This window comes from Trichosurus vulpecula, chromosome 5, assembly GCF_011100635.1.
Source record: "Trichosurus vulpecula isolate mTriVul1 chromosome 5, mTriVul1.pri, whole genome shotgun sequence".
NCBI classification, from domain to species: Eukaryota; Metazoa; Chordata; class Mammalia; order Diprotodontia; family Phalangeridae; genus Trichosurus; species Trichosurus vulpecula.
This window is the reverse complement of record NC_050577.1, coordinates 106,928,532-106,955,744: the sequence shown is the minus strand read 5'-3', so window position 1 is coordinate 106,955,744 and position 27,213 is coordinate 106,928,532. Positions and strand designations below refer to the sequence as shown.

The 27,213-nt window shown below is 39.3% G+C and overlaps 1 protein-coding gene across 4 annotated transcripts in view; it reads right to left on the bottom strand.

Annotated features, from left to right (window-relative positions):
* Nucleotides 1-26,708, bottom strand: part of SLC37A3 (solute carrier family 37 member 3) — a 45,475-nt gene extending 18,767 nt beyond the window's left edge. The window contains exons 1-8 of one of the 4 annotated variants that reach the window (XM_036760244.1): nucleotides 26,590-26,708; nucleotides 20,223-20,387; nucleotides 17,583-17,697; nucleotides 9,927-10,019; nucleotides 8,952-9,035; nucleotides 6,576-6,721; nucleotides 4,314-4,410; nucleotides 862-946 (exon numbers count right to left, since the gene is read on the bottom strand). In XM_036760244.1, coding sequence (XP_036616139.1) covers nucleotides 862-946; nucleotides 4,314-4,410; nucleotides 6,576-6,721; nucleotides 8,952-9,035; nucleotides 9,927-10,019; nucleotides 17,583-17,697; nucleotides 20,223-20,311 — 709 coding nt within the window. In that variant the 5' untranslated portion in view covers nucleotides 20,312-20,387; nucleotides 26,590-26,708. The remainder of the gene's footprint in view (nucleotides 1-861; nucleotides 947-4,313; nucleotides 4,411-6,575; nucleotides 6,722-8,951; nucleotides 9,036-9,926; nucleotides 10,020-17,582; nucleotides 17,698-20,222; nucleotides 20,388-26,589) is intronic. The other 3 variants (XM_036760248.1, XM_036760245.1, XM_036760247.1) reach the window with 3 other exon arrangements.
* Nucleotides 26,709-27,213: the final 505 nt, after the last annotated feature.

Here is a 27,213-nt window from a genome sequence, read left to right as displayed (position 1 = left end):
GGCCTTGCTTCGGAGACTGTTTCCTGTTTACCTGTTTGTACACATGGCTGTTGACTACCTAACTGGGCCCAGAACAATGGAGAGAACACTGGCTTCAGAGCCAAAGGACGTAGATGTGGGTCTCCACTCTGCTCCTTACTGTCTGTGTTATCCTGGAAGTCACTTAACCTCTCTGGACCTTGGTTTCTTCATTATAAAAATGAGAGAACTAAACTGGATGACCTTCAAGGTCCCTTCCAATCCTATGGTCCTATGACTGTTAAGCAAACAAAAAAAATATCTTATGCCTTTAAGATACTGAGAATGACCCATCTTGGTACAAACAGAGTTGAGGTTATGTTTGGGTCTTTTCTGGATAAAGTTCAACAGTTATCAATATTATTCCTACTTCGAAGTGAGACAAATTGCTTCCTAATGACAAACGTTCTTCAGGAAATACATCACAGAGGAACCTCTCGTTTCTGGTTCGGCTTGTGTTTGTGCAGTACTTAGCCCTATGCAAAAATAAAGGTAAGTTATATTTGTGGTCCATATAAAAAGTCCTAATAGGTAAACTGGATGTCCTAACTGGGGGGATATGGAAAACTGTTTACTTCCTTACTCCTATCTTAAGAATTTGCAAATTGCAAATAAGGATCACCTGTCAATCCTTCTGTGTACCAATCAACAGTGTCTTTCTGCTGTTTCATCACCACCAAAAGAGGCAGTGTCACAATTTTTACAGAAAACAAAAATTGAGCCCCAAATCAGTAGACAGATTTCATAATTTTTCCTTCCTACGAGAATAAGTACTTAAAATCCCTGTCCTGGACTTCCCCTAACAGTGAGGAGCTCTGAACAAATCAGACCACTTCTCCTTACCAATTTCTTCTGGCGATATCAAAAGCCCAAAGAAGATAATGATTCCACCAGCAAACTGTACTGATGCTGTTAACAAGAAGGCATACTAGAGAAGAGAAAGAATAAAAATAGTTATTTGTTAAGCAAATATACTGCATTCAAAATTATGCTAAGTCCTCTGAGAAAATTTAAAAAAAAATGAGTTCCTGCCCTCGACCTTCCTTACATTATAATTGGATGAGAGAGGAACTACAATACATGAAAGAGAATAGTATAAGATAGTTCATGATCAACTGCTAGATCTCAACCTGAGGTCTTGTTTTGAAAAATATTTTCATAACTGTATTTCAGTATGATTGGTTTCCTTTGTAATTAGACACACACACTCACACACACAAAATATTAGGCATTTAAAAACATTGTTCTGAGAAGGGGTCCGGAGGCTTTGGGTCCAGACTGCCCAAAGGATCCATGACACACAAAAAAAGTTAAAAAACGCCATGGCCAGACTGTGGAGCATGTACAGTAATTCTACAGAAATTCAAAAGACTGAATTATGATTGATGGTCAATTTAACAAGAATAGGTTTTATGAAAGATCAAAGCAGAGGTTGGCTCTGAAGCCCAAAGCATAAGTAGGCAAATAAACACAAAGGCACAGAAGTAGAAATGAATACAGTGAATGGGAGAAAGCGACAACGGGCAGATAAACCTGGGTAGAACAGAGGATTTATGTTGGAGAATACTGGGATATAAAGTAGACTAAGAAAGATGGCTGCATATGACAGAAAGCTAAGCAGGCCAGGAAGAAGAGTCTTGGACCTAGATTAGAGATTAAGGAGCGATTATGTTACGTTGAAAAGTGTTTCAGAAAGCATAATGGCAATATGAAAGGACTTATTCTAAAGGACTTTGAGTCAGGTTAGCTGTCTGCAAATCCCACCTCAGATACTCATCAGCTCCATGAGCGTGAACAAGCCACAACCTGTCAGTCTCAAACTGCTTATCTGCAAAACAGGAATAATACTATTTGCACTAGCCACCTCACAGGGCTACTATAAGGAGATGTGCAAACCTTTGAACACTATGCAAATGACTTATTATTATTAATTTGCCAATTTATAGTGAAGAAAAGGTGGCTTGGTGAAGGAAAGACTAGCAGCCAAAAGATTTATTTAGGCAGTCATTATACTAAGCCTAAAATAAGGTGATAAAACAAGAAATAGTGGTGCCATCCATTCTCCAATAGAGAAATGGTCAAAGGCTAAGAATGGGCAGTTTTCAAAGGAAGAAATCTAAGCTATCGATACCCATATTTTAAAGTGCTCCAAATCACTATTAGAGATGCAAAATAAAGCAACTCTGAGGTTCTAGCTCACATGCATAAGATGGCAAAGATGACAATGAAAGAAAATGACAACTGGGAGAGTTTGCAGAAAAACAGACACGCTAGGGCACTGCTGATAGAGCTGTGAGCTAATCTAGCAATTCTGGGAAATATTTTGGAACTATGCTCTCTAAAGTCTCTAAACTGTCAATATTTCCAGATATCTGTTCTGCTGGAGATAGTCCCACTGTTCAAATGAAATGGTCTCTACTTCCATACACGTGAATGAGTCCAACTGAATTCAAGAATCTTTGTGATGCAGCTCATCAGCCCTTGGTATAAAAACCTATCTATACATTTTTAAATCATCTTGTATCCTGTTGGAGTTGTTGGTGAACTTGCTACTGTTTGTTTCCTTACTCTCTGTGGAGAAGTCAAGAATGTTTTACTGAACTTCCTAACAAGTACACTTTCTCCTTTAGCTCTTTTTATTTTCTTCTTATAACTATGGCTCCTACAAATCACGTATGTGTTCACCAGAGCTTTAATTTAATATCAGGTATTTTTATAATGGTTTAATTTGTGGCATTTTTAAAATAATTTCATTCAGTAAATAAGGGAACAAAGGAAGTAACTGCAGCTAAACACTGTAAAAATCTCTTTTCTCCTTTTTCATCTTGTATGTGTAGCTTGTTTGTAGACAGTTGACTGCATGCTATTTCCCCACTAGACTTCTAGTTCCTTAAGAGCAGGGGCTATTTTGCACCCCCAGCATTAAGCACAGTACCTGGTATGTAGTAGGTGCTTAATAAATGTTTGTTGACTAATTTCCATTGACCCAGAGATAGCAATACTAGACATATACCCCAAGAGATCAAGGAAAAAGGAAAAGGATCTATACGTGTAAAAACATTTATAGCAACGCTATTCAGAATAGCCCAAAATTGTAAATTAAGGGTCTTTCTTCATATTAGGGAAACAAATTATGGCATGTGAATGTAACAGAATATTACAGCACCATAAGAACTGACAAATTAGAAATGGAAAATTTCAGAGAAAACTAGGAAGATGTGGATTAACTGATGAGAAGTAAATGAGAAGAACCAGAAAAATAATAACAACATCACAAAAAAAAAACAACTCTGAAAATTTTTAGAACTCTGATCAATGCAATGACAAACTCTGGTTACAGAAGATCAAAAATGAAACAGGCCACTCACCACATGCCAGAGAAGTAACAGACTTGAAATGCAGAACAACACATACATTTTTGTACATGGCCAATTAGGGAATTTCCTTTGCTTGACTATGTATAAATGCTACAAGGATTTTCATTTTCTTTCTTTTTTTGTTTAACAGAGGGAGGTGAAAGAGAAAGAAAATGCTTGTTATTTTTAGATTGATAAAAATAAATTTTTAAAAATAGTGCTGACATTATGAAGAAACAATTGAAGAACTGAAAATAGTGGAAAAGGAGATTTTAAATTTTAATTTGACTCCAAAATACTGAGCCACAGTGACTGAAATGAGGAGGTAAAGTTTAAGAAGGAGGATTAGTTTTCAGACATGGCAAACTGGGAATAACAGTAGGACATCCAAGTAAAGAATAAATACGTGATACGATTTTAAATGTAGATTTCATCACTGAGATGATGGCTGAAGATACAGAACGGATATGCTTACAAGGAGGTAGAGAAAGAGCAGAAGATCAAGGATCAGTGCTTGGAGGAAATGAATTCCTAAAGAGTATAAGAAAAAAGATAATGAAAGAGAAAAATAAATTATGATAGAAACTGGAGAAAAACTGAGTTCAGTAATCAAATATGGAGTTTCAAGATGTTTGAGATTTCTACATGAAACACTTAGGGTAATCTAGATATGATAGAAAAGTAAAAGTCCAAAGGAAAAGTCTAACATGAAGACAGACTTAAAGACATTTTTTCACTGTGCCTGACTGAAGAAAGAATCATTCAATGGCAGAAAATGTGACAGCTTATTTACAATTGATAAATTTCTGATATAGGACCTAGCAGAGTTAAAGTTTTAAACAGATGTCTAAATATTCCTACAAAAGAATAGAAGGTAACCAAATAGAATATTGTAACTTCTCCCTAGAAGCCCCTTTGATAAAAGCAAGAAATACCCACCTCATACCCATACTGCAAAACTGAAGATGCTAAACACGCTCCCAAAATATTGCCCACTGAGGCACAAGCACTCCAGAGTCCAAAAATAACTCCACGCCTAGGAAAGAGATTAGGATTAGAAGGGGATCCTATATGATTCTTAAACACACATTAGTAAATACCACAATTTCCCTCACCATAAATTTAATGTTAACGTTTAAAAAATATAATGTATTACATATAATACATTCCAACATGTTCCCATAAACTTGTTAATTTAATCTCTTTAACAAATGTAATAAAGCAGACTTCTAAAATCAATCAACAAAAATACTCACGTATGTTAAATAACATAGGCATTTATGGGATATTTATTAAATATGCAAAGTAGTAATATAGTCCTTTAATAGACCATTAAATTTAGAAAATGTGTCAGTCTTTCCCCTCTCCTCCAATCAGCTGAAACGCAAGGGAAGCTAATAAAGCGTTTTACTTTTGTCTAAGCAATTTTTTGATTTTAAATAGTATGTCTCTGATGTTTCCTCCGTTGGTCTGGGTCATACAAATCTTTGAGGGTGCTCAGTTAGATATAAAACATCCGATCCCTGCTAGCATGTCCTAGCAGGGAAACTAAAGGGATGTGTCAGTATTCCTACCCAGGCTTATAAAAGCAAGTTCCACTCATTCACACTAAAAACAAAACAAAAAACTAGATACTGTTGTAGCTATAAAGCAGTTTTGTTAAACCACTTTTAGAAGGAGTTGGTTTGAATCACATTCTATTATCACAAAAGTTATTATTCAACTAAAAGTCAATAAGATAAAAATAATGTTTGCTCTTTCTCAACCATAACAATTCCAAAGTGGGTACTATTTAACTCTATTTTCAGGTTCTAAAACTGGAGTTTTCAAGATGAGAAAAATAGTCAACACATTTGCTGAAAGTCTATACTTGTACATTGAGCTACTATGTTCACAAGCTAAAAATACAGTCCCTATTCAGAAAGTACTTAAATTATGTTATTTAAGACATGTTTCGAAACAGCTTACAAATGACAAAATCAGATGCAGAAATGTTACATTTTTAACCCCCAAATTTGAATGATTTTTACGACCTCTGAATGAAATTCACTAACAAGCAATGAGAAAAATTCAAACCAAGTTCTAATTTAGGTTGATCAAACTAGAGTACTTAAAAGGCCTGTAAGATAATTTAGTATGTTTTCCCCAGACAAAATAACAAGCACTAGCTTTTTATTAGGTTTAAAGAATTTTCTATTCTAGCCAGACCCCAAATGTGGGCAATGTATTAAGGTATTGTGTGAGGTAGTGAGAGAATAAAGTGTGAAGGCTTCACGGGGGTGTGTGTGTGTGGGCTTGAGGGGGGGGAGGTGTGTGTGTGTATTTATATCTAAAATGTTTGAGAATCAATTTTTAGAGAAAAGGGAAATGGGATAAATTTGAGTCTGTGGGAATCTGATTATTTAGCCTTTAGGAATGTCTTTCTCCCCCTTCTTCTTTAGACTTATAGATGTCACCTCAGCTGTGAATGGAATACAAGATTGTGAAAGCTTCCTTATGAATAACTCATGCATGGCAATATTTAAATAGAGATAGTACAAATTTAGTTAGGATGTGAACCTCACCAGGCCTAAGTTTCGTTTTCCCGTAAATCATATGATTTTGGGGAAACCAGAAGATATTACCCTCTCCCCCTCCCCTAGCCTACTTACAAACGGCCATCTTAGCATTAAAGTTTCCCTATAAAGTAACTCTGTAGTTTCTGTGCTTGCATTGGGTAAAACTTACTCCTGGTTAGACTGCGAGGCCACTCGTCTCCACAAATGGGGACGGGGGTCCAGCCTCTGGGGTGGGATTTCTTATAATTGTACAAGAGTATATATCTCCCTGCTTGCCTTCCCCCCCTTGCCTCTCTTCACTGCTATCTCCACCCTGGTAGTGAGAGATGCCCAATTCTCAAGACTTGATCAAATAAAGCTTCTGGGTTTTTTTCTGCCTTGAGAAACTGAGACACCTCTGTTTTTTTTAACTTGAGCCAGTGGTCTTTTGACCTACACAGTATATACACTCAGCAATCTAAATTTAAGTATATTTATCTCTGAATATACTTCCTACCAGCAAAGTAGGGTATGTGATTCTACACATACCTAATGGTAAAAGATGAGGAAGCCAGGTTAGGTGAGTTTTTACAAGTCTGAATAATCTAATTTACTTTATAAAATACTTTAATAGGTAATTTAAAAGGAAGAAAATGACACACACCCAGCTTTCCCAAACCAGTTGCCCATAACTGCAACAACACATGGCCAACCAGTGGACTGTAGCAAGCCATTCAAAATCCACAGGGAACAGTAGAATCCCTTGTTGTAGAAATGAAGCCATTCTGTGAGGGTACCGAAGCAAAATTCCTTAGAAAAGAAAACAAAGACAACAGCAGAATGATGGCATTACCAAATGAGAATTTAAATACAATCAAAGTTAAATTTCACATTTTCTACTTGGGGCATATCTTATTGCTGAGCAAGACGACCATCTGGTATCACCACCTGATGAGGTAAGACCTGAAGGACGTGGAACCGACTCTCAGATGTTATTATATGAAGTCAGCTCTGACTGCTGCAAACACAACTTATCACTGACCTTTTTTTCTGCTCTTCTTTTCATGCTCTGAATGAATCTGCTTCCTATCATTCAATGTAGCTCTATACTCCATGATTTTGATACTCATCTACAAGAAACTGCCCTGGATGTCATTCAAAGTCATCAACTAAAAAAACCAGCTGGAACAATGAGGAGTCAACTTTATAAACAAGAGTGAAAAACCATAGTAACCCCACTTAAACTTTAATTAAAACCCCAATTTCTTATGGAACAAATTAAAATTTACTCACAATATAAATCTCATGTATAATTGAAAGAGAAGATGGGCTGGTCACAAAGCAAAAATGAGGGAAAAGTAATGCAAAAGCTTTTTAAGAATTTTGTAGATTTTGAAAATAGGGAAAATAAACTAAACATATGCGCTACATTTGGAGTCTATCAAATTTGTTTTAAAGATGCCTCAAATTTGATTTTTTCAGGCTTTTTCAATTAAAAATCAGAGATATCAATTATAATCACATGAATATGCAAAGTAATATATATTTCAAAAGGATGAGTGAATTACAAATAAATCCAGATAGGGGATTTCTAGAAAACCATGTAAGTACATGCATGGGCTCAAAAGGAATTACGAAAATCCATGTTCTGAAAAGAATGCGGCTACAGTTTATTTAAAAAAAAAAACAACAACAGTATTTTGGGATAAGAGAGGGATGCAAGGAAAGATGATCCAGGACATCGGCTATTCTATTTCCTACTTCCCAGAGGCCAGACAAAAAGCAGCTCTCCCCTTTTAGAAAATGTAGCCGCAGCCCCCCCCCCCCGAAAGAACAGTACCAAAAGTAATATTTATGTGTTCATATAGTTATAATTAATGATGAAATGCTTACTATTCTCCTCAAACTGCAGAATAACTACTTTAACTTCCAAAACTACAATATGTATGAATAACTTTATCTAGCACTTCTAATTAGGAGTAGCCATAAAGAATCTTTAACCCAGAATGACTAGATTTGCTATTCAATTTTGTCAATTGAGTCTGACTCTTTATGATCCCATTTGGAGTTTTCTTGGCAAAGAGTGGTTTGCCATCCATTCCTTCTCTAGCTCATTTTACAGATGAGGAAACTAAGGCAAACAGAGGTAAGTGACTTGCCCAGGGTCACAGAGCTAATAAGTGTCTACAGATAGATTTGAACTCAGGTCTTCCTGGTTTCAGGCCCAGTGCTCTATCCACTGCACCATCTATGAGACCATGAGATAGGGAGACTTAGTTTTTATATATATATACACACACATACATACATACATATACATGTATGTATATGTATACGTGGAGGAACTTATGGATCCTTTAATAATTAAGAATTATTTGTAATTAGCTGATTAGTTGTTTGCATATAAATCATCACATCTCAAATCCTTGAAAACAAGGTTCTTCCGTACTTTTAATAAGCCTTCTGGAATCCTGTTACACAACTAATTTATCCTTATAGTCGGCGTGCATTAATTTGTTTTGCTAAGCAAACTTCAGCTTGCCTTATTTATCTGAACTACATACAGTAAAAACTCACCTATCCATGAGCCCACCAGGGGAGCAGGAAGCAAGCAAAAGACCTCTCAGTCACCAAAGTAGCTATCACAAAATGTGCAGGCTTCATTCACAGGAAAAGACCAATGGTCCTTACCCTGGCACAGAGCGTCTTTATTCTTACCTTGTACACAATTCTAGCCAGCTTAATTAACTGGTTTCTAAGACCCTCTATTACAGATTTGAAGCAGCAAACTACTGCTAGAGAGGAGGTGCAGGTAGGGAGGGGAGAGAAAGAGAGGCCACCATCATCAGGCAGAATGACAAAAGGAAGAAGTAACAACTGACACATTCACATTAAGACTAGATCAGGGTCTGTTTAAATAAAAATAGCCTCTAGGGAAAAAACTTTATAAAAGGTTGTATATGGGACAGATTGAAGGAACTGGATCAACTATCTCTATCTGGAAAAGCATTTACCCAAACACTAGATTTTGCAGACTTACCACTACTGCAGAGGAGCACATGCCAAAGGACAGAACCCATCGCATATTAAACCGATCCCCAATCATACCACTGACAAAAAGACCCTAAAAAAAAAAGAAATATTTATTTAGAAGTTTTGAATGAGAGTAAAGCTAAGTAGTTACAAGATGCTAAGTGCTTCAAATGCAAACAGATACAGCAAATGATGCACTGAAATAACTTTAAATTCCATCTCAAGGTCGGACTGCCCAGGTCAGCTTCACAAAAATTTTGGTGAACTGCAAGTTACAGGGAGGCCAATTCAGGTGAATGTAAACAACTCTGTATCACAATTAAAGCTGTTCATAAATAGAATAGGTTCTTCATCACTGTATATGTCAAAGGACAAAGTGGATAACGATCTACTAGTTGTGTTGTAGAAAGGATTCCTGCTCTCCCTAAGAGTTTGGCCTGGAAACCTCTAAGATGCCTTTCAACTCTACGTGCACAGTATGCTCTTCCAAGAAAAGACACTATAGAAACTGCCCATATTAACAAAACACTTAAAAATTACTCTAAAACTTTTATTCAACATTTCCCATGACCTAGCTAGCCATCCAAAGTAAAATGCTGATCTCCTCGACATCTTAGGAGATCGCAGATACACAAATAAGCAAGACCCCAAAAGTGAAGGAAGCTATTGCCCTCTATTCACATAATTCATTGCCGATGCTAATGGCAACACTAAACAGTTATTCAAAACTCCACAGACAGGTTCAGCAAGTGCCTCTGAAAAACTTTAGGGTCCATTGAAGATTCTAACTGTCCAAGAGGAGAAAAATTGCCTTAATATACAAAGAATTCTTGGTCATGTGCTAAGAAAGAAAATGGAGAGGATAGTAACCATCATTAACAAACAGAAAACCATTCAAACCCGAAACATCAACTTCAATGTAAGATTCCCTCCCCTCCACTTCTTCCCTCGATTTCCCCATAGTCCGAATTCTAAAACTTACCACAGCATAAGAGAAGAGAAAAATGGTGTCCAGTGTCCCTAGGAAAAGGGTTGCTTCCTCAGCATTTGGAAATAAGTGGCTTCTGTTCCAAAGCTGTAATAATAACCATAATCATAATGACAACAATAATAATCAATAAGGTACTTCATATTTTACAAAGTGCTTTCACAAACATTATCTCATTTTATTATCACCAGGCCAGTGTCAAGAAGATATGGAAAGTATCACTCATATTTTATAGGTAAAAAAGTAGAAATTAAGTGACTTGGTCAGCAACAAACAGTTAAGTTGACCCAGTGTTTTCAATGCTTGCCCATATCATCAGCAGCAGCAGCAGCTACCATTTACAAAGCTCTTTAAGGTTTTAGCCTCATGACAATCCAGGGAGGTAGGTGCTATTATTATCCCCATTTTACAGACAAGAAAACTAAAGCAGACAGAGGTTAAGTGACTTGCCAAGGTCACATAGCTACTAGGTGTTTGAGGCCAAATTTGAACTCAGGTCTTCCTGACTCCAAGGCCAGTGATTGGCCCACCGTGCCACCTTGCTGCCTCAAAAATGTTGACAAAAGGATGATCCCAGGCATATCAAAATATTCATAACTTTTTTTGGTTGTAGCAAAATAAAAGCAAAGTGAATCTTCAACTGTAGAATAGCTCAACAAACTGTGGTATAGGAATATAATGAATTATAAATGCTCCCTAAGAAACCAATATGAGCAAGCCATAGAAACAAAGGAAGGGAAGCAGAGAGAAATAAGCAGGAAAACAACATACCCAAAGAGCACAACAATATGGTCCCTCCTATGCAACCATGAGCAGGATGACAGCTGAGGGTTGCGACCTAAGTTTTCAGTCTCCCTTGTTAGGCTGGCATCCACGTTATACTCACAAACTAGGAGTGTACTCCACACGTCTAACGTGGGTTCCCTTTTCTTTTTGCTCACTTGGTGATCTCATCTGTTCCCACACATTCCATGATCATCTCTATGTAGATAACGCTACTTAGAAGTCTGTCATCCAGCCTTAGTTTCTCTTTGGAGTCAGTCACTCATCTCCAAAAGAATATCCCATAGCCATCTCGAACTCAGTATGTCCAAAGCAGAACTCATTACTGCCCCCCACCCCCCTCTACTCCCCAAACCTTCACCCTTCCAAATTTCCCCATTACTGTCCAGGGAACCATCATCTTCAGGGTCCCCCAAGCTCTCAAACCTCAGCAAGTCCTCACTCTTACTCAATCCCTATACACAACCTACTGCCAAATCTCTCCACTCAGACAGGCCCTCATCACAACTTACTTAACTACTGCAACTGCTGTCTAGCTGACTAAAGTCTCTTCTTGTTTCAATCCCTCCTCCACTCAGGTGCCAAAGTGATTTTTGTAAAGCATGTGTCTGACCATGTCATTCTCCTGCTCAAAGAACTCCGGTGGCTCACCATGACACTTCAGCATCCAAAACTCTTCATAAGCTGGCCTCTTTCCACCTTTCCAGTCTTCCTAAACTTTACTCCTCTCTACAAACTTAATGACCCAGCGACACTGACCTACTTGGGAGTCCCTCAAATTTGACCCTCCACCTCCCATTTCTGTACAAAAGCTATTCATGCACAGAATGTTCTGCCTCTTCATTTCTGCCTCTTGGCTTCGCTGGCTTTCTTCAAGATTCAACTCAAATTCAGTTCAGCTCTGTGTTCTGGAGGCCTTTCTTGAACCCCTCCCCTTTATCTATTAATACCATTCCCTTTCAGATAACCTCCCATCCACTCGGTATGTATATCTTGGATGTCCGTGCTATTTCCCCCATTAGACTATGTACTCTTTAAGAGCAGAGCCTGCTTGGGGCAGGGGTAGGTTTGAGGGGCTCTTTTGCCCTTCTCGTACCTCCAGTGCTTAGTGCAGTTACTGATAGACAGAACACAATTACTGACTGGACATTTTATTGAACAATTAAATGTTGAAATAAGGGGAAATACACTTTCCAAATTCTAAATGAAAAAAAAAATATCAATCATAGAATATCAGAGTTATAACGGATCTCAGAGGTGATCCAGTTCAACTCAATTTTTTTACAGCTCGGGTCCTTAAAAGTAGTTGAGGAATTCACTGTGCTCTGAAGCAGATTAGCCATTCCACTTCTGGACAGCCCTAGTGGTTAAGAAGTTTGTCCTTTTATCAAGCTGAAATTCACTTCTTCACAATTTTCACCCACCTGTCCTAGGGTCCTAGTTCTGCCCTCTAGGGCCAAGTAAAACAAGTCTAAGACTTCCTCCATATAACAGCCTTTTGAATGTACAACCATCATGCTCTGCTCCCCCTGCAAAGTCCTCTCTTCTACAGACTAAACAGCCCCTGTTCCTTCAAATGACCTTCAAAATCACATTATTTCAAGTTTCCTCATTATCCTGGTTGCTCCTCTCTGGAATTACTCCATCTTGTCACTACTCATCTTAAATGTTGCATCTAGAACCGCACACAATATTACAGACATGCTCTAACCAGGGAAGAACTTAAGGTAGACCCATAACCTCCCTCATTCTGGACATGAGGCTTCTATTAAGGAGGCCTCAGGTTACATTAGTTTTTTTAATTGCCACTTTACACTGCTGACACATCAAACTTAGTAAACCACCCAGTCCCAGCTCCTTTTTATAGGAACTATCTAGTCCCATTTCTCCCATTCTGTACTTATACAATTGATTTTTAACTATTAAGACTTTTACTATGAAATGTTTTCTTTTCAGATCTAGCCCACTGTCCTAACCTGCTGAGGTCTTTCTGAAGCCTCCTTCTATTGCCCAATGTATTAGCTATCCCTCTAAGCTTGGTGTCATTTGCCAATCTGATAGGCATGGCATCTGGCTCCTTGAGAGGACGGCTTCTTTTCATTCTTTGTGTATGTACTGTCAGCTTCTGGCACAGTGCCTCAGACATGGGACTTAACAAATGCTTGTTGACTGAACTCAATCAATATTAAAATGTTCAACAGAACAAAGCCAATGACAGAACCCTGTGGCACTCCACCTGCCACCAGAAACCTCTCTTCCAACAAGGTTAACATCTGCAGTCACTGAACATTTTAAAATCTGTAAAAGTTGGATGTTTCTCTTACTTACTTGGAAATCTCTTTTATTCACCTATTTTTTAGCTTTCCTCTCACCTGGCACTGATCTGCCTCCCTAGTCTTCTGAAATAGGATTTATAAGACCTCAGTTCTTTGAACTTAAATAGTGACCTGACCTTAGATAACATGTCAACTTGATGTCTATAAGCCTCAGTTTTCTCATCAGATTCCTCTCAGATCTAAATTCTGTGATTCTTCTGAATATTCAGCTGTACCTGCAGGTATTCCTGAGTTGTTTTTAAATACAATTGTCATAAATAAATCTCTGCTAAGATTTCAAAAATGTTATCTTCCGGGACAAAAAAATTAGGTCTTAAGACTTAAAAAAAATTCTCTAAGAATTCAGCAAACCCTTTAAAATCACACATTTTTAACAGAATTTATTTTTAAAATTAACAAGATTCAAAAATTAAATACCATACCAAAAGTAGATGTAATTAGAAAACAGACTGATTTGTAGCTATGGTTTATTTTATAGTCAAAACTCCTATAGCACTGTATTAGAAACCATAGCTTCTGCTATAGAAGAGAGGAAGGAGGCAGTGAGATAGTGAAAAGAGAGGGTTTGGCTTGGAACCCCAGCTCTGCCAGTATGATCTTGACCTGGTCAAGTCACTTCTCCGTGGGCTTCAGTTTCCTCATCTGTAAAAGGAGGGAGCGGCCTCTGAAGTCCCTGCCAGTTCCAGCCCCATTAAAGGGAGAAAGACGCCTTGTCTTGATAGAGGTGTAACTAAAGGCCCTTTGATCACTTATGTCTTCAAAGAGAACTGTTGTATGACACATTATTTCCCTATAATTTTATCTTTCATTTAGTGATCCGAAATGCCATGCACTTAAAATGACTGTGAAATGAATCTGACTTTTTAAAGAATGAGCTGCAAATAGAGAAAGCCAGAGCAAAAGACTCATAAAAAGTTTAGGTAAGGCTGTGGCCTTTTTTTTTTCTTTTCTGTTTCTCACAGAGCGATGAACAGATTCCTTGCAAAAGCTGCTTTCACAACAATTGGCAGCTTCTGACAAGGAGAAAGGGAGGCTTGAACAGCTGGTTTTGTTGTTTTGCTTTGTTTTCTGACTCAGTATTAGAACATGCCACAGGCAGAATGCCACTTTGAGATTTGTTTGCCTACCAAACAGGTAAAAAAGGCAAGACCAAAAGCAAAACCTCAAGAGAATAAGATAATAGAAGCAAGATCTACAGAAGGTTTACTTTAGCAAGACAACCTAAGGAAGCAAGATTGCACAATGAAGCAGGAACTGGTCTGAGTGTACATGTTGAATCATTTAATATGCAAGTCACAGATACAGTGATTCTAAAACACTATGAGCATAGGAAACATGTCAAATGTAGGTTTATTATCTTGGTAGTATGTACACACCAGCCGGGGGGTCTGGGTTTCCAATAGAAAAATATGGTGAGAGAGATATAATTTTAGAAAGTACATTTACATGTAAAGTATCAGTGTGCATTCTGGAGCCCCCCTTTAGAGAATGTACATGTGTGCATGTGTATACACACATATTTTCCACACTAATGACCTAGCTATCCTGGCTTACTTGGGAGTTCTTCAAACACCACACTTCAGCTCCCATTTCTGCCCTATTGCAATGACCATCCTTCATGTACGGAATGCTCTGCTTCCTCATTTCTGCCCTTGGTTTCCCTAGCTTCCTTCAAGATTCAACTCAATGTTCACCTTCCACATGCATGTTTTGTGTATACGTAAATGTGTGTACATATATAAGAATACTCCAAGCTAGGTCAAAGTAGGGATGGGCACACGAAAAGAAATACATATTTACAGAGAGATCTAAGAGCAGCTATGAGGCATGTGTGAAAGTCTCATATGTGTAAGTAATAGGTGTGTATATAAAAAGTCAGTTGTTTCCATGACTGTCTATTAGTCTGTAAGGGCCCAATCTAGTTAAGTCTGAAGACGTTCGTCACTGGGTGAGCTACAAGGTGATATATTTTGAGGCCAAAGCTCCCCCTAAAGATCAGTGACATGAGTTTTAGAAAGTTTGAAGTTTGCATTGGTGGAGGAAATACACCAACAAAGCCACAGATGCTTAAAGTAATTCAATATAAAGTATTTATTATATGTTTGTTATCTGTATTTATCGTCTATTTACTTTTTTTTTTTAATGTTTGACCATGTCAAAGGGAATGTGGTTTCATGACTATAAGCTTGTAAGGGTAAGGTACTGTGTCTGTATATTTCTTATTATCGTACAGAATTTGGAGACAGTGCCACAGACAAATAACAAAGACACATAATAAGTGTTCTCTGAGGATGATATTCTGATGATCTTCCAAATATTTAATATCATGTACAGACAAGAAAAAAGTTGGAGTTTGGTCTAATTTCACAGATACTTTTGGGTTTAAGTACTTCTTTCACCTTGCATAACTAATTTCCTCTCCGGTCCAAAAGCTGCAGGGAGAGGATTAAGAGGCCAAAGTTGTAGACAGCTATGAAAGTAAAAGCACAAGTGAGAAAAACACACTATGGACCTATAGATGGCCCATTTAGATGCCTCTTTTCTGGTAAGCCTGAGAAAGATAAATGAGGCAGAGGAAAATGGGAGTAGCACCAATTCAATCTGAGGGCATGTATATGAATGGTCACAAGCCCCTCCATGAGCTACAAGTATTTTAGTTCACAAACAATTCACTTAGACAACAGAGTTCTTGACCAGGGATCATGATAGATTTCAACAGATCTGCGAACTTGAAAGGAACAAAAAAAAATCACATCTTTATTTCAATATAATTGGATTTCCTTTGTAATTCTATGTATTTTGTATTTTAAAAACATCCTATTTTGAGGAATTCAAAGGTTGCCAAGGGTGTGTCCATGAGACAGAAAAATTAAGAACCCCAATTCAGACTTCTGGAATTGGCCTCACTCTAAAAAATAAGCAGCTCCATCTTAACAGTATTGAAATGAAAAATGTCTGAAGGATAATGTAACTAAAGGTTCAAAGAGAGCTAACAGTGTGATCTGATTTCTTTAAAAAAAAAAAAGTTAATGTTATCTTTGTAATGAAACTAGAAGCACCTAGGAAGGAAGTAGTCTCACTTAACTTGGCACTAGTTGGACTACATCTAAAATAGCATATTTTGTTGTGGATGCTATTAAAGACCCTGACCACCAAAGCACGTTCTGCAGAGAGTGACCAGGATGATGAAAGGTCTGGAAGTTACATCCTATGAATCAGAATCACAAAAGTTTAGAATTGGAAGGGACCTCAGCAACCATCTAGTCCATTGAGAGTGCTTAATTTAGGAAAGAAAAATTACTGAGTTTTGGGGAAGGGGAGAAAAGAGCAGGCTGTAAGGTCAAAGCTGTCACCAAAATATGTGAAGATATCAAACACAAAACTGGAAGAAGACATTCTGTGCAGTAGTCAAGGAAAGGGCTAAGCCCGAGTGGAAGTTACAGAAGAGTTTAATTTGAAAACTCTCCTATTTCACTAATACTTTAAAGCTACCCAAACACAAAGAAGGGAGGTTTGTACGCCTGCAAGTGTTCAGAGCCTGGCAGGCTGCCTGCCTGCCTGCCTCTCTATGATGCTATGTAATGATCTGCAGCATTAGATGAGAGACTAGACTGGAAGGCCCACTCCAACTTCAAGAATCCATGATTCTAAATAGGGCATTCAAAAAGCCAGTTAGAGCACTGTACAGAACCGTACAAAATAATCAATCTGAAATCCAGCTTGCCGTCCCCATAGTTTCCTAAAAGCTCTAAATATATAAATGTACATCTTAAATTTAAATGACTATACAGGGAGTTCATGTGATACAATCTCAATACACAGCTCTGTAAATATATCCATACCAGTTATGAATTATCCCACCCAAGAGCAATGAAAATGAATGACAAAATGCATATCCAACCAAGTATTTCCAAAAAAGGCAGGGGGGTATCACTCTAGCAGGGTGCAGTAGTTGCAATGGAGAGCTTCTGTATTGTCATCAACAATGCATATGTGCAGTACTAGATGTCGTAGGAGATACAAAGAAGTTTAACACTTGGCTCCGGCCCTCTAAAAACTTAGGAGACACAATACATACATGAAAGATCAGGAAAGAATTAAATAGCAGAATGCTAAACGTTATGGTACTCATGAGAAATGCATAAAAATTCAAAGAAAAAGGTAAGCATGATCTGGAAAAGACTTCATGGAAGGGGTAGAAGCTGCTTGATCCTCCTTGAAGGATGGGCAGGGATTGAACAGATACAGAAGAAGAGAAACATTCCAAGAGAGGAGAATAAGAGTATATGCTCAAAGGAATAAATAAGCATAATGTTTGTGGCTAAAATCAAGTATGCATGTTTTTAGAGCACTGAAATTAATCTGTTCATTAAGGTGGGACTGGATTAAGAGTCTTGGAAATCAGACAGGAGTTGGTGACAGATAAAAGAGAGTCAGGTAAGTGTTCTGAACAGAGAAGTATTATATAAGCAACATTTAAGAAAATGGGGACACAGAGATGTAGTCCACTCTGGCACACAGTTCTCCTTACCTCTGCAGGCTCCAGTTGCACAGCAGTTTTGTTTAAGTACATTGGAGTCCATTGGCTAGAAATGCTGACTTTCACATTGCTAAAGGTTTTTCTTGAAGCGTGAAGAAGTGAATAACTACAGAACAAAGAAAACAGAGGCAAATGATCAGGGAGAAAGGGACTAGCAAGCAATAAAACCATACAAATATGCCCATCTGGTTTCATTTTACTCTGAAGTTTCCATGTAAGGTTTTCTCTCTATGGAGAGAAATCGTTTTGCCTTAGAACGGGGTTGGCAGCAGGAGCAACTCCTCTGCTAAGCAGCATGGCAAATAACTAGTCTACTATATATCATATTCATCATTAGCCCATTTCGACACACATACCTCAACAAGACTGACTCCAGTTTTAAACTAATACCTTCCCATAATCATATTCTTAATCTTGCATTTAGTAAAATGGAATTACTTAATGAAACTTAATTTCAGGCAAATAGAAAATATGCCTTCTATTCTTTAGAAGTAGTTACCAAAATGGCTGAATTACTGGCATTCAGGCAACATACCCTTGACACTACTAGTTTAACCAATAATTATTTACTAAAAGCCTACCACGTGCCAGGCCCTGGGGAAAAAAGTATAAAGAATGTAACAACCTGTACGTGCAAGGAAAAAAGTACACACAAAATATACAGCAAGAGACATAGATATATAGCATAAATATAAAGTAACTAAATAAAAGGTAGTTTAGGAAAGCAGGCACTAGCAATTGAGGTGGGGGGAGGGGTTTTTGGGGTAGGGAGGGTGTCAGAAAAGGCTTCATGGACAAGATGGTGACTAAACTGCAACTTAAAGGAAAAGAGATTCTAGGAGGTAGGGCACTCTATGTATAGGGTCAGCCAGTACAAAGACACGGGAACTGAGTGTTATATGTGAAGCACAACAAATATAAGGCACTTGTAATCTGCTGGTATGGGTTCCCTCAGGACTACACAATGCTAACAGTTACAGTCACTGGCCCTGTTAGAGACTTCTCACTGGAAAACACCAAAGCATTATCTTAATCCTTGGAAAGATTCGCACAGCCGCAGCTACCGGGAACACTAGAAACAACAAGAATTAAAGAAATGAGCTCTTCTAGTTTCCACGATTCAAGAACCCTATTCCTAAGGACCTGATTCTCATAAGCAAACAGAAGCAGCTCTCAGATTCCAAGTCTTGGCAATCACTACACTGGGCAGATCCAATTTACCTTTAGGCACACCTACTGTGTACAAAGCCCTATGCTGGAAGAACCAAAGTTTAAATAAAATAAGATCCCTACCATCATGGAATTTATTAATGAGGGGAAAGAATAACTACAAATAATTATGATAAAAAATAATGCTTTGATATTTAACAGAAATTCATTGGTGAGGAGAGGGTTTACATTCCAAGGAGAAGAAACAGCATGAACAAAGGAAGAGAAGTAGGAAAACAGAACGAGTACAGCAGTGGTGTTAATCTCAAATAGACTCAGGTCCCCGCTGCTGCATATAGACTTAGAAAAACCACAAGTTAACATTATGTGTGTTATATTTTTATTTACTTTGTTAAACATTTTAATCTGGTTCAGGCACTCAGAAGTTTTTTGAGCCATGAGTATAACAGCTTTGGCATACAGGATTGAGCTCACCACTGCACTAGCTGGAATACGTGGATGGCAATAGCATGAGATAAGGCCAGAGAGATGGAACAGCACTGGATTTGTAGGGGCATTAACTTTAAGCTAAGCAGTATGAACTTTATTCAGTAAGCAATAGGATGCCACTGAGAAGTTTTGAAGAGGACTATGATAATGAACCGATCTAAGCCAGGGCTTCTTAAACATTATTCATGATCCCCTTTTGGTGACCCCATTTAGGCAGCATCAGCTGGTATTGTGTGGCCTGTGCTTGGTGTTCAGAACCAAGGCTGCAAGGAAATTACAGGATGTAACATGGGCAAGCACTGCCAGAAATACTTCATATTCATTGCATGTTTGATTTAGATTTAATTCTCTGTTTCAAGTTCAGAAACCTTTTTCTGTTTCCAGATTTTTCACAACCCCATATGGGATTAAGACCCACAGTTTAAGAAGCACTGATCTAAGCAAAAGGAAGAGAAGTCTGGCAGCTGGTGAAAGATAAGGAGAGAATAGGGAGGAGAAGGGGAGAGAACAGACACAGAAAGGCTTACTAGAGAGATACTGCAGTAATATAAGCAAGTCATAATAAAAACCTGTACAAGGTTAATGAAAACTAATGGATGAGAATGGACACAAGAGTCATTGGAGGGTAGGATAAATAGGATTTGATAACTATATTAGAGGTGAAGGAGAGGAAAGCAATAAAGATTGGATTAAGGTTTGGAATATGGGAGGATAAGGAACTAGCGGCAAGAATGAAAAAAGCAGCTGAGTTTGAAATGAGAAGTCTAGTGGGAAAATAAGCAGCTCAAAAAGTTAAATCTGATGTAGCAATGGGATATCCAGGCAGATATATGTCCTGTATTCAGCTGGAATTTGGAAAAAAGGTCAATGCTGGAAATATAGATTTGGGAGTTATCTGCATAGAAACGATAATTCAAGGACTGGGAGTGAACCAAAAGTGAATTAGGAGAACAATTTCAACAATATACCTACCTGAAGAAAGTGAGCAGGAACACAACAACATGATGATGAGTAAATTTGGATATCCAAGTCCTACTCTGCAAAGTACTGGGCCCAGCCATGCTTTCCTCCTGTCCTTTCCACTTCAACCTTGATCTTAATGCTTAGAAAGTGAATGATTTAGATCATCTTTCCTGTCTGACAAGACAAAAAAAAATTATTAGAATGCAATTCATAAAGGATATTTTAACAGATCAACCAAAAATGTATGAATAAATATAAATTTACTTAGGCTTATATCATGTTTACATAATGGCCTTTAGCTAATCTTAACAAAATCACGTTAGTCATTTCTTATTAATGAAAAAAATTACCAAAATACTTATATTGTCAAATATACTATAAAAGATACAAGAGAATTCCCAGACCAAAGAATAACAGCATCTTCCAACTTTGCATTCACAATAATTTCTATTTTGCTTTTACCTGATTATAGGTGAACAATACATAAAAGCTTTAAAGGCTATAAACTCATTTAGGGTCTTATTTCTAAAAATATTTTGATGGGATATTATAAATTTGGGAGCATGGGAGAGGTGCCAAAGGACTAGAACTGGATAAATGTTCTGATCTTCAGGGGAAAAAAAAGGAAGTAAGATGGATTCTTGAAAATCTAGGCCAATAAGCTTAATTTTGATGCCTGGCGAAATTCTAAAACATATTATTAAAGGGACTGTTTACAAACATCAAAAAGGGAAGAAGTGACCACTAAGAGCTGACATAGTTCCAACCAGGTCATAACAGACTAATTTCATCTCCTTGTTTGACAGTTACTAAATAGGCAGATCAGAAGAATACTGTAAATATAGTAAACTTCAATTTCAGCAAGGCATTTGACAAGATCTTTCACGTTAACTTTGTAGACAAGATGGATGTACAGGGGCTGGATGATAATAGCTTGGTGGTTCAGAAGTGGTTGGAAGCCTGAACTTAAAGAATGGTAATTGATGTCAACGGGTAGGGAGATCCTTAGCAGAGGAACCCAAGGACTGGTCTCGTCCTTGTGTTGTTGAAAAATTTTCACCAACAATTTGAAGACATAGATGGGATGCTTATTAAACATGCAAAGAGAAAGCTGGGAGGGAAAAGTAATATATTGGGTAACAGAGTCAGAATTTTAAAAGATCAGTAGGGCAGTATGGTACAGGACAGGAGTTAGGCAGCTAGGTGGCCTGGTGGACAAGAGCACCACGCCAGGAGTCAGTAAGACTCATTTTCCTTAGTTCAAATCTAGCTTCATATACACACACCCGTGTTACCCTGCGCAAGTCACTTAACCCTGCTTGCCTCAATTTCCTCATCTGTAAAATGGGCTAAAGAAGGTAATGTCAAAGCACTCTTGTATCTTTTCCAAGAAAACTCCAAAAGGGGTCATGAAGCATCAATAATTCACCTTTCTAGAGCGCTTAAGTGATTTGCATACCTTGTCATAAATGTGGTCACCAAGAGTTGGAAACCACTGAACAACACAGAAGCAAAAACACCTGGATTTGAATCTTGCCTCAGGCTCTATTTATATTAGGTCACTTAACATACCTGAAGTCTATTCATTTGTATAATAGAAATATTAATATATACAGTAAATATTATATAGTGATGATTAAATGAGATAAACACTAAACACAATACATAATTGTGAAGTATTATCTCTACAAAGTAGAAAATGGTTTAAATCTAAAAAGATTACACTTAATACACTTAACATTCTACACCAGGGTTCAAAAAGTTAACTATAAATATTGGATTAGGAAAACAGACAAAAACTAGACAAACTAGAAAAACTAGACAAAAGACTGTGAAAATGAGGGGGGTGGTCTGCAAGCTCAGTCACACTGAAGATTCAAAAGCAAATGCAATCAGAAAGCACAAAGAAAGGCATCCTTTTCAAAAGCAGGAAGTCCTACTACATTCTACCCTCCCCAGACTACATCTCAAGTGTCAGAGATCTGCTTCAGGAACACAGTTTTAGGAAGGGTGTTGATGTTGTTTAGTTGCATCCAACTGTTGGTGACCCCGTGGATCATAATGTCCATGGAGTTGTCTGGAGTGCTTTGCCATTTCCTTTTCCAATGGTTGCTCAATGTCACAAGTACTAAGTGTCTGAAGCTGGATTTGAACTCAAGTCTTCCTGACTCCAGGTCCAATGCTCCATCTACTAAACCACCTAGCAGCCACCCAGGAAGGGTAATAACAAGCTCCCACTCTTCCAGAGAAGGGCACTCGAAATGGTTAAGAAGACAGAATAGGAAGTCCTATCAAGCTATACCACACAAAAGACCCACTGAAGTTGATAGGGTTGTGTAGCCTTAGAAAGAGAAAAGGGATTTGGGGGCAGGAAAGGGGAGAGGATAGTGGGGAGGGAGAGAGGGAGGGAGAGAGAAAGAGAGGAAGGGAGGGAGGAGGGGGGAGAGAGATACACGAGACTCTCTTTAAGTTATCTGAAGGATTGTCATATGAAAGAGGGATTAGCCCCAAAGAACAGAACTAAGAAAAATGGGTAAAAAAGGTTTCAAAGACACAACATTGGCTCAATCTAAGAAAACACGTCAACAATTGGAACTATCCACAGGTGGAATGGTTTGTCCTGGAGCAGGGGTGGGGAACTTTCAGCCTGGAGGCTACACGTGGCCCTAAGTGCAGCCTTTTGACTGAATCCAATTTTTATAAAACAAATCCTCGACTACTTGAGGAGCTGTTGAAGGAACTTCTACCTTGGGTTATACTAGAACTCTGACTTTCCCTTCTAACTATGTGATTTTGGGAGCTGGGTGAGTGTGACAGTACAGCTCAACTGTTTTTGATATTTTACATGTAAATCAATATAATAATCCAAACACTATCTCCTTGGGATACCAATGAGTGCACATATTTCATTCAATTCAACCGGCATTTATGAAGCCCCTACTACATGCCAGGTACTAGTGCTGGGCCCTGGGTATACAAAGACAAAAAATGAAAGCCTCTGCCCTCAAAGAGCTTACATACATTGAAAAGTAACTACAAAATGATCACCAAAAGGAGGGGAGAATTTGGAGTAGTTTCCTCGAGGACCCGGCAAATGAAATGAGTTTTGAAGAAAGCTAGGGATCCTATGATAATAATAATAACCAGCATTTATACAGCACTCATAATGTGCCAGGCACTGTGCTAAGCACTTTACAAATACTACCTCATTTGATCCTCAAAAGGAGGTGGGCACGATTACTATTCTCGATACAGTTCAAGAAACATTTATTAAGCACCCACTATATGAAAGACAGGAGAGCTTAGCACTGGGGATACAAAGAAGCGAAAGACAATCCCAGTCCTCAAGGAGCTAAGAATCTAACCGAGGAGACAACATGCAGACAAATATATACAAATAATCTTCATACAGGATAAACAGGAAATAAAAGAGAGAAAGCACTGGAATCAAGAGAGGTTAGAAAAGGCTTCCTGAAGAAGGTGGGATTTTAGTTTGGACTTAAGAAAAGCCAGGGAAACCAGCAGGTGGAGTTGAGGGAGAACATTCCAGGCATGGGGATCAGAGAATATGCTGGGATGGAGTGTCTTGTTTGTGGTACAGCCAGGAGGACAATGTCACTGGAAGGAAGAATATGTCAGGGAGTAAGAAGACCTGAAAGGTAGGAGGGGAGTAGGTTATGAAGGGCTTTGAATGTCAAACAGAGAAGTTTGTATTTGCTCCTGGAGGTAACTGGAAGCCACTGGAGTTTGTTAAGCGCCCCCTCCCCCCCAGCCCCAGCCCCATGTGTGTGACATGATCAGACCTTCATTTAAGAAGAATCACCAGTTGAATGGAAACTGGATTGGAGGAGAGAAAGATCTGAGATAGGAAAATCCACCAGGTTACTGCAGTAATTCAAGCATGAAGTGATAAGGACATGAACTAGAGTACTGACAGTGTCAGAGTAGAGAAAGGGCGTATATTCAAGAGATGTCACCATTTTACAGAGGAGGAAACTGAGGCAGAAGTTAAGTGACTTGCCTAAGGTCACTTAGCTAATTAAATGTCTGAGGCTGAATTTGAATTCAAATCTTCCCCACTCCAGGCTCAGCACTCTAGCCACTACCTTTAAGATGCAGCAGTGAGGAGGAGCTGCTTTCTAGGGATGACACACTGCCTGAGCCAAGACACATGTTACACACTGGGAATGTTACAAACTGAGAAGATCAAGTAGGCCAGTCTGACTGGAATGTAAAGCACACAAAGAAAAACTTCTTGAAATGAGCCTGGAAAGGTAGATTATGAACTAGATTGGAAGGGTTTAAAAAAAAAACAAACAGAAGTTTATATTTAATCCTGGAGGCAAGAGCTAGCCACTGAAGCTTCCTGAACAAGGGGATGACATGGTCGGATTTGTGCTTTGGTAATAAATAGACCCTAACAGATGCAGAACTATGTAATATATGGTAATAAATAGACCCTAACAGATGCAGAACTATGTAGTGAAATTAATGTTGAAGCTGTTAATTTTCTGTATCATCTTTTCTCTAAAAAAAAAAAAAAATGTAAAGGAGATATAGGAAAGAATCAAGCCCTGAAAGACCTAAGAATACTTTAAAGTCATTTAAACGAGTGCACATGTTGGTATGGTTGGATAGCAGGTCCTACAAGAAGGGCTTGGGATCATGATTTCAGAGCTCAAAACGGACCTAAGAGTAGATCTAAGTCAATCTAAGTCCAACGTGAACTCCAGTCTTCTGATTCTAGGTTCCACTCCCGGTTCTCAATTCAGAATATTAGTACCTGGAGTCAAAAGACCTAGGTTCAAATACTAGCTCTAGTTGGCCACTGAGGAGGCGTATAACCATGATTAAGTCTCCCAACCACTGTAAGCATAGGTGTTCTTAGCTGTAAAATGAGTATAATAATGATATGATTATTAATTAATAATAATAATAATAATAATTCTTGAATACCCATCTCATACTCCCATAGGTGTGGAGCTGGAAAGGATCTCAGAAGTCATCTTTACAGATAAGGAATCAGAGGCCAAGAGCCTTTGAGTGACTTGTGATTTTAAGGTCTCATGGAAGGACCAAGTTCTCTTCTAAAATACCAAAGATCCTATTAAGTAGCAAAGCTAGGGTTAGACTCCAAAACCAGGGCACCTTTCCTCGGTATCACATGCTTTTTCTTAATGACCTCACAAGGGGATGAGGGAAATCCTTTCTGAGTTAACAGGTATACAACGCTTTAAGATTTGCAAAGAGCTGAGCAAGCCTAATTCATTCTCACCCTCACCACAACCCTGAGAGGTGGTACTGTTAGAAAAGTAAAGCAGACAGAAGTTAACTCACTTGCCCTTGGCCACGTAACTACAAAAGTACCTGAGGCAGCTTTTGAACTCACGTCTACCTGACTCCTAGGGAACAGCACATCAGAATACAACTTTATCCTCATCATTGTAATTTTATATCTTACCACCAAAAAGCAGCCCACCGCTCTTGAAACCTTCCCGTCCTATCCGAAAGGGCATCATCACCTTCTAAAACCTCTCCCATTTCTTTTGCTAAATCAGGAACTCAGTAACAAACCCAAGCTGACTCAGGGTGGGGTTTAAGAGATGGGGGAGGGGAGGTAAGCAGCCTTCTTCCCTCCTTCTTTATTGTTTTAAGACATCACTTGGCTAAGGGCACTGGAGGTGTGTTACCTGGAGCAACTGCTAGGGTGCAACCCTGCCCCCAGTCGGGGTCTGCCCTCGTCTTTCTGGCCGAGGTCTAGCCGCCCCCGCTCACCCCTCCGACCCCGGAGTCCCCCCACCCTGCCCGCTATCTCGGCTGCGGCTTCGTCACCATCCTGCCAGCCTTCGGGCCCACCCTGCCAGGCCCACCCCTGGCCCCCCCCAACCTGCCCACCGTCCTCGATAAGCCATCGCGTCATTCTCGTCCCCACCCTGCCAGCCCTCGGGCCCACCCCCACTCAGACAGCCATCCCATGCTCCCAGCCCACCCCCACCACTCCCCAGGGCCGCGCGCCCCCCAATTCTGCCCCCCGACCTCGCTGCCCCCGCGTCTTTCGGGCCCCCACCCTCCTGGTCCTCGGGCCCACCCCCTATTCTGCCAGCCCCCTTCCCCGTCAGCCCATTTCCCCAGGCTCCGCCGGGCCAATGATTCCCATGGACAGGGCTCAGTCCCAGCACCGACTGCGCCCCCCCCCCACCGAAAAAGGCTCGAGAGCACGGGGGTGGAGGAGGGGGCGCGAGCTCGCCGCGGGGGGTCGCAAGCCCGCCGCAGTTCTCAGGGCATCCCCTGGTTCCCGAGGAGCAGCCAGGCTACATCCCTCCCCCCACGCCGCCGAGCCGCACCCAACCATCGGCACCCGCTCGGGCCCTCTTACCCAACACACATCTTTAACAGCTGGTCCAGCCGCTGCAGTCGCCGCTGCCCCCGCATCTCTCCGCCAGCTCACCTCAGCCGCCAGCCGCCAGCCCAGCGTTTCCGGACGGTCACGTGACCAGTGGGCGTAGCGAGAAGCCCCTGGCTCCGGGCATGGCTTCCGTGGTGCATTCTGGGAGTTGTAGTCCCGCCCCATCTGCCTCACCTGTGGCTCAAGGACGCATGTGATTTTTTTTTTCTTTTAAAAAACTGTTTTCAGCGAACAAGTATTTTTTTTTCCTTCCTACAACTATGCCAATATAAAAGAAAAACAAAACCCTTATAGCAGATTATGCATAGTCAAAGCAGGACAAATCCTGACAATCATTACCCATGCCCTGAGATGTTATGCCTCATTTTTTTAAGCTAGCATTTATATATAGAACCTTAATGTTCGCAAATATAATCTCATTCGACCCTCACAGGAAACTTGAGAATTAGATGGTAGCATTATCCGTATTTTACAGATGGGAAAAATGAGGCAGACACAGGTTAAGTGACTTAGCCAGGGTCACACAGCTAATAAGTACCTGAGGCTAGAATTAAACTTAGATCTTCCTTACTTACTCCAGGCTCAGTAATGCCA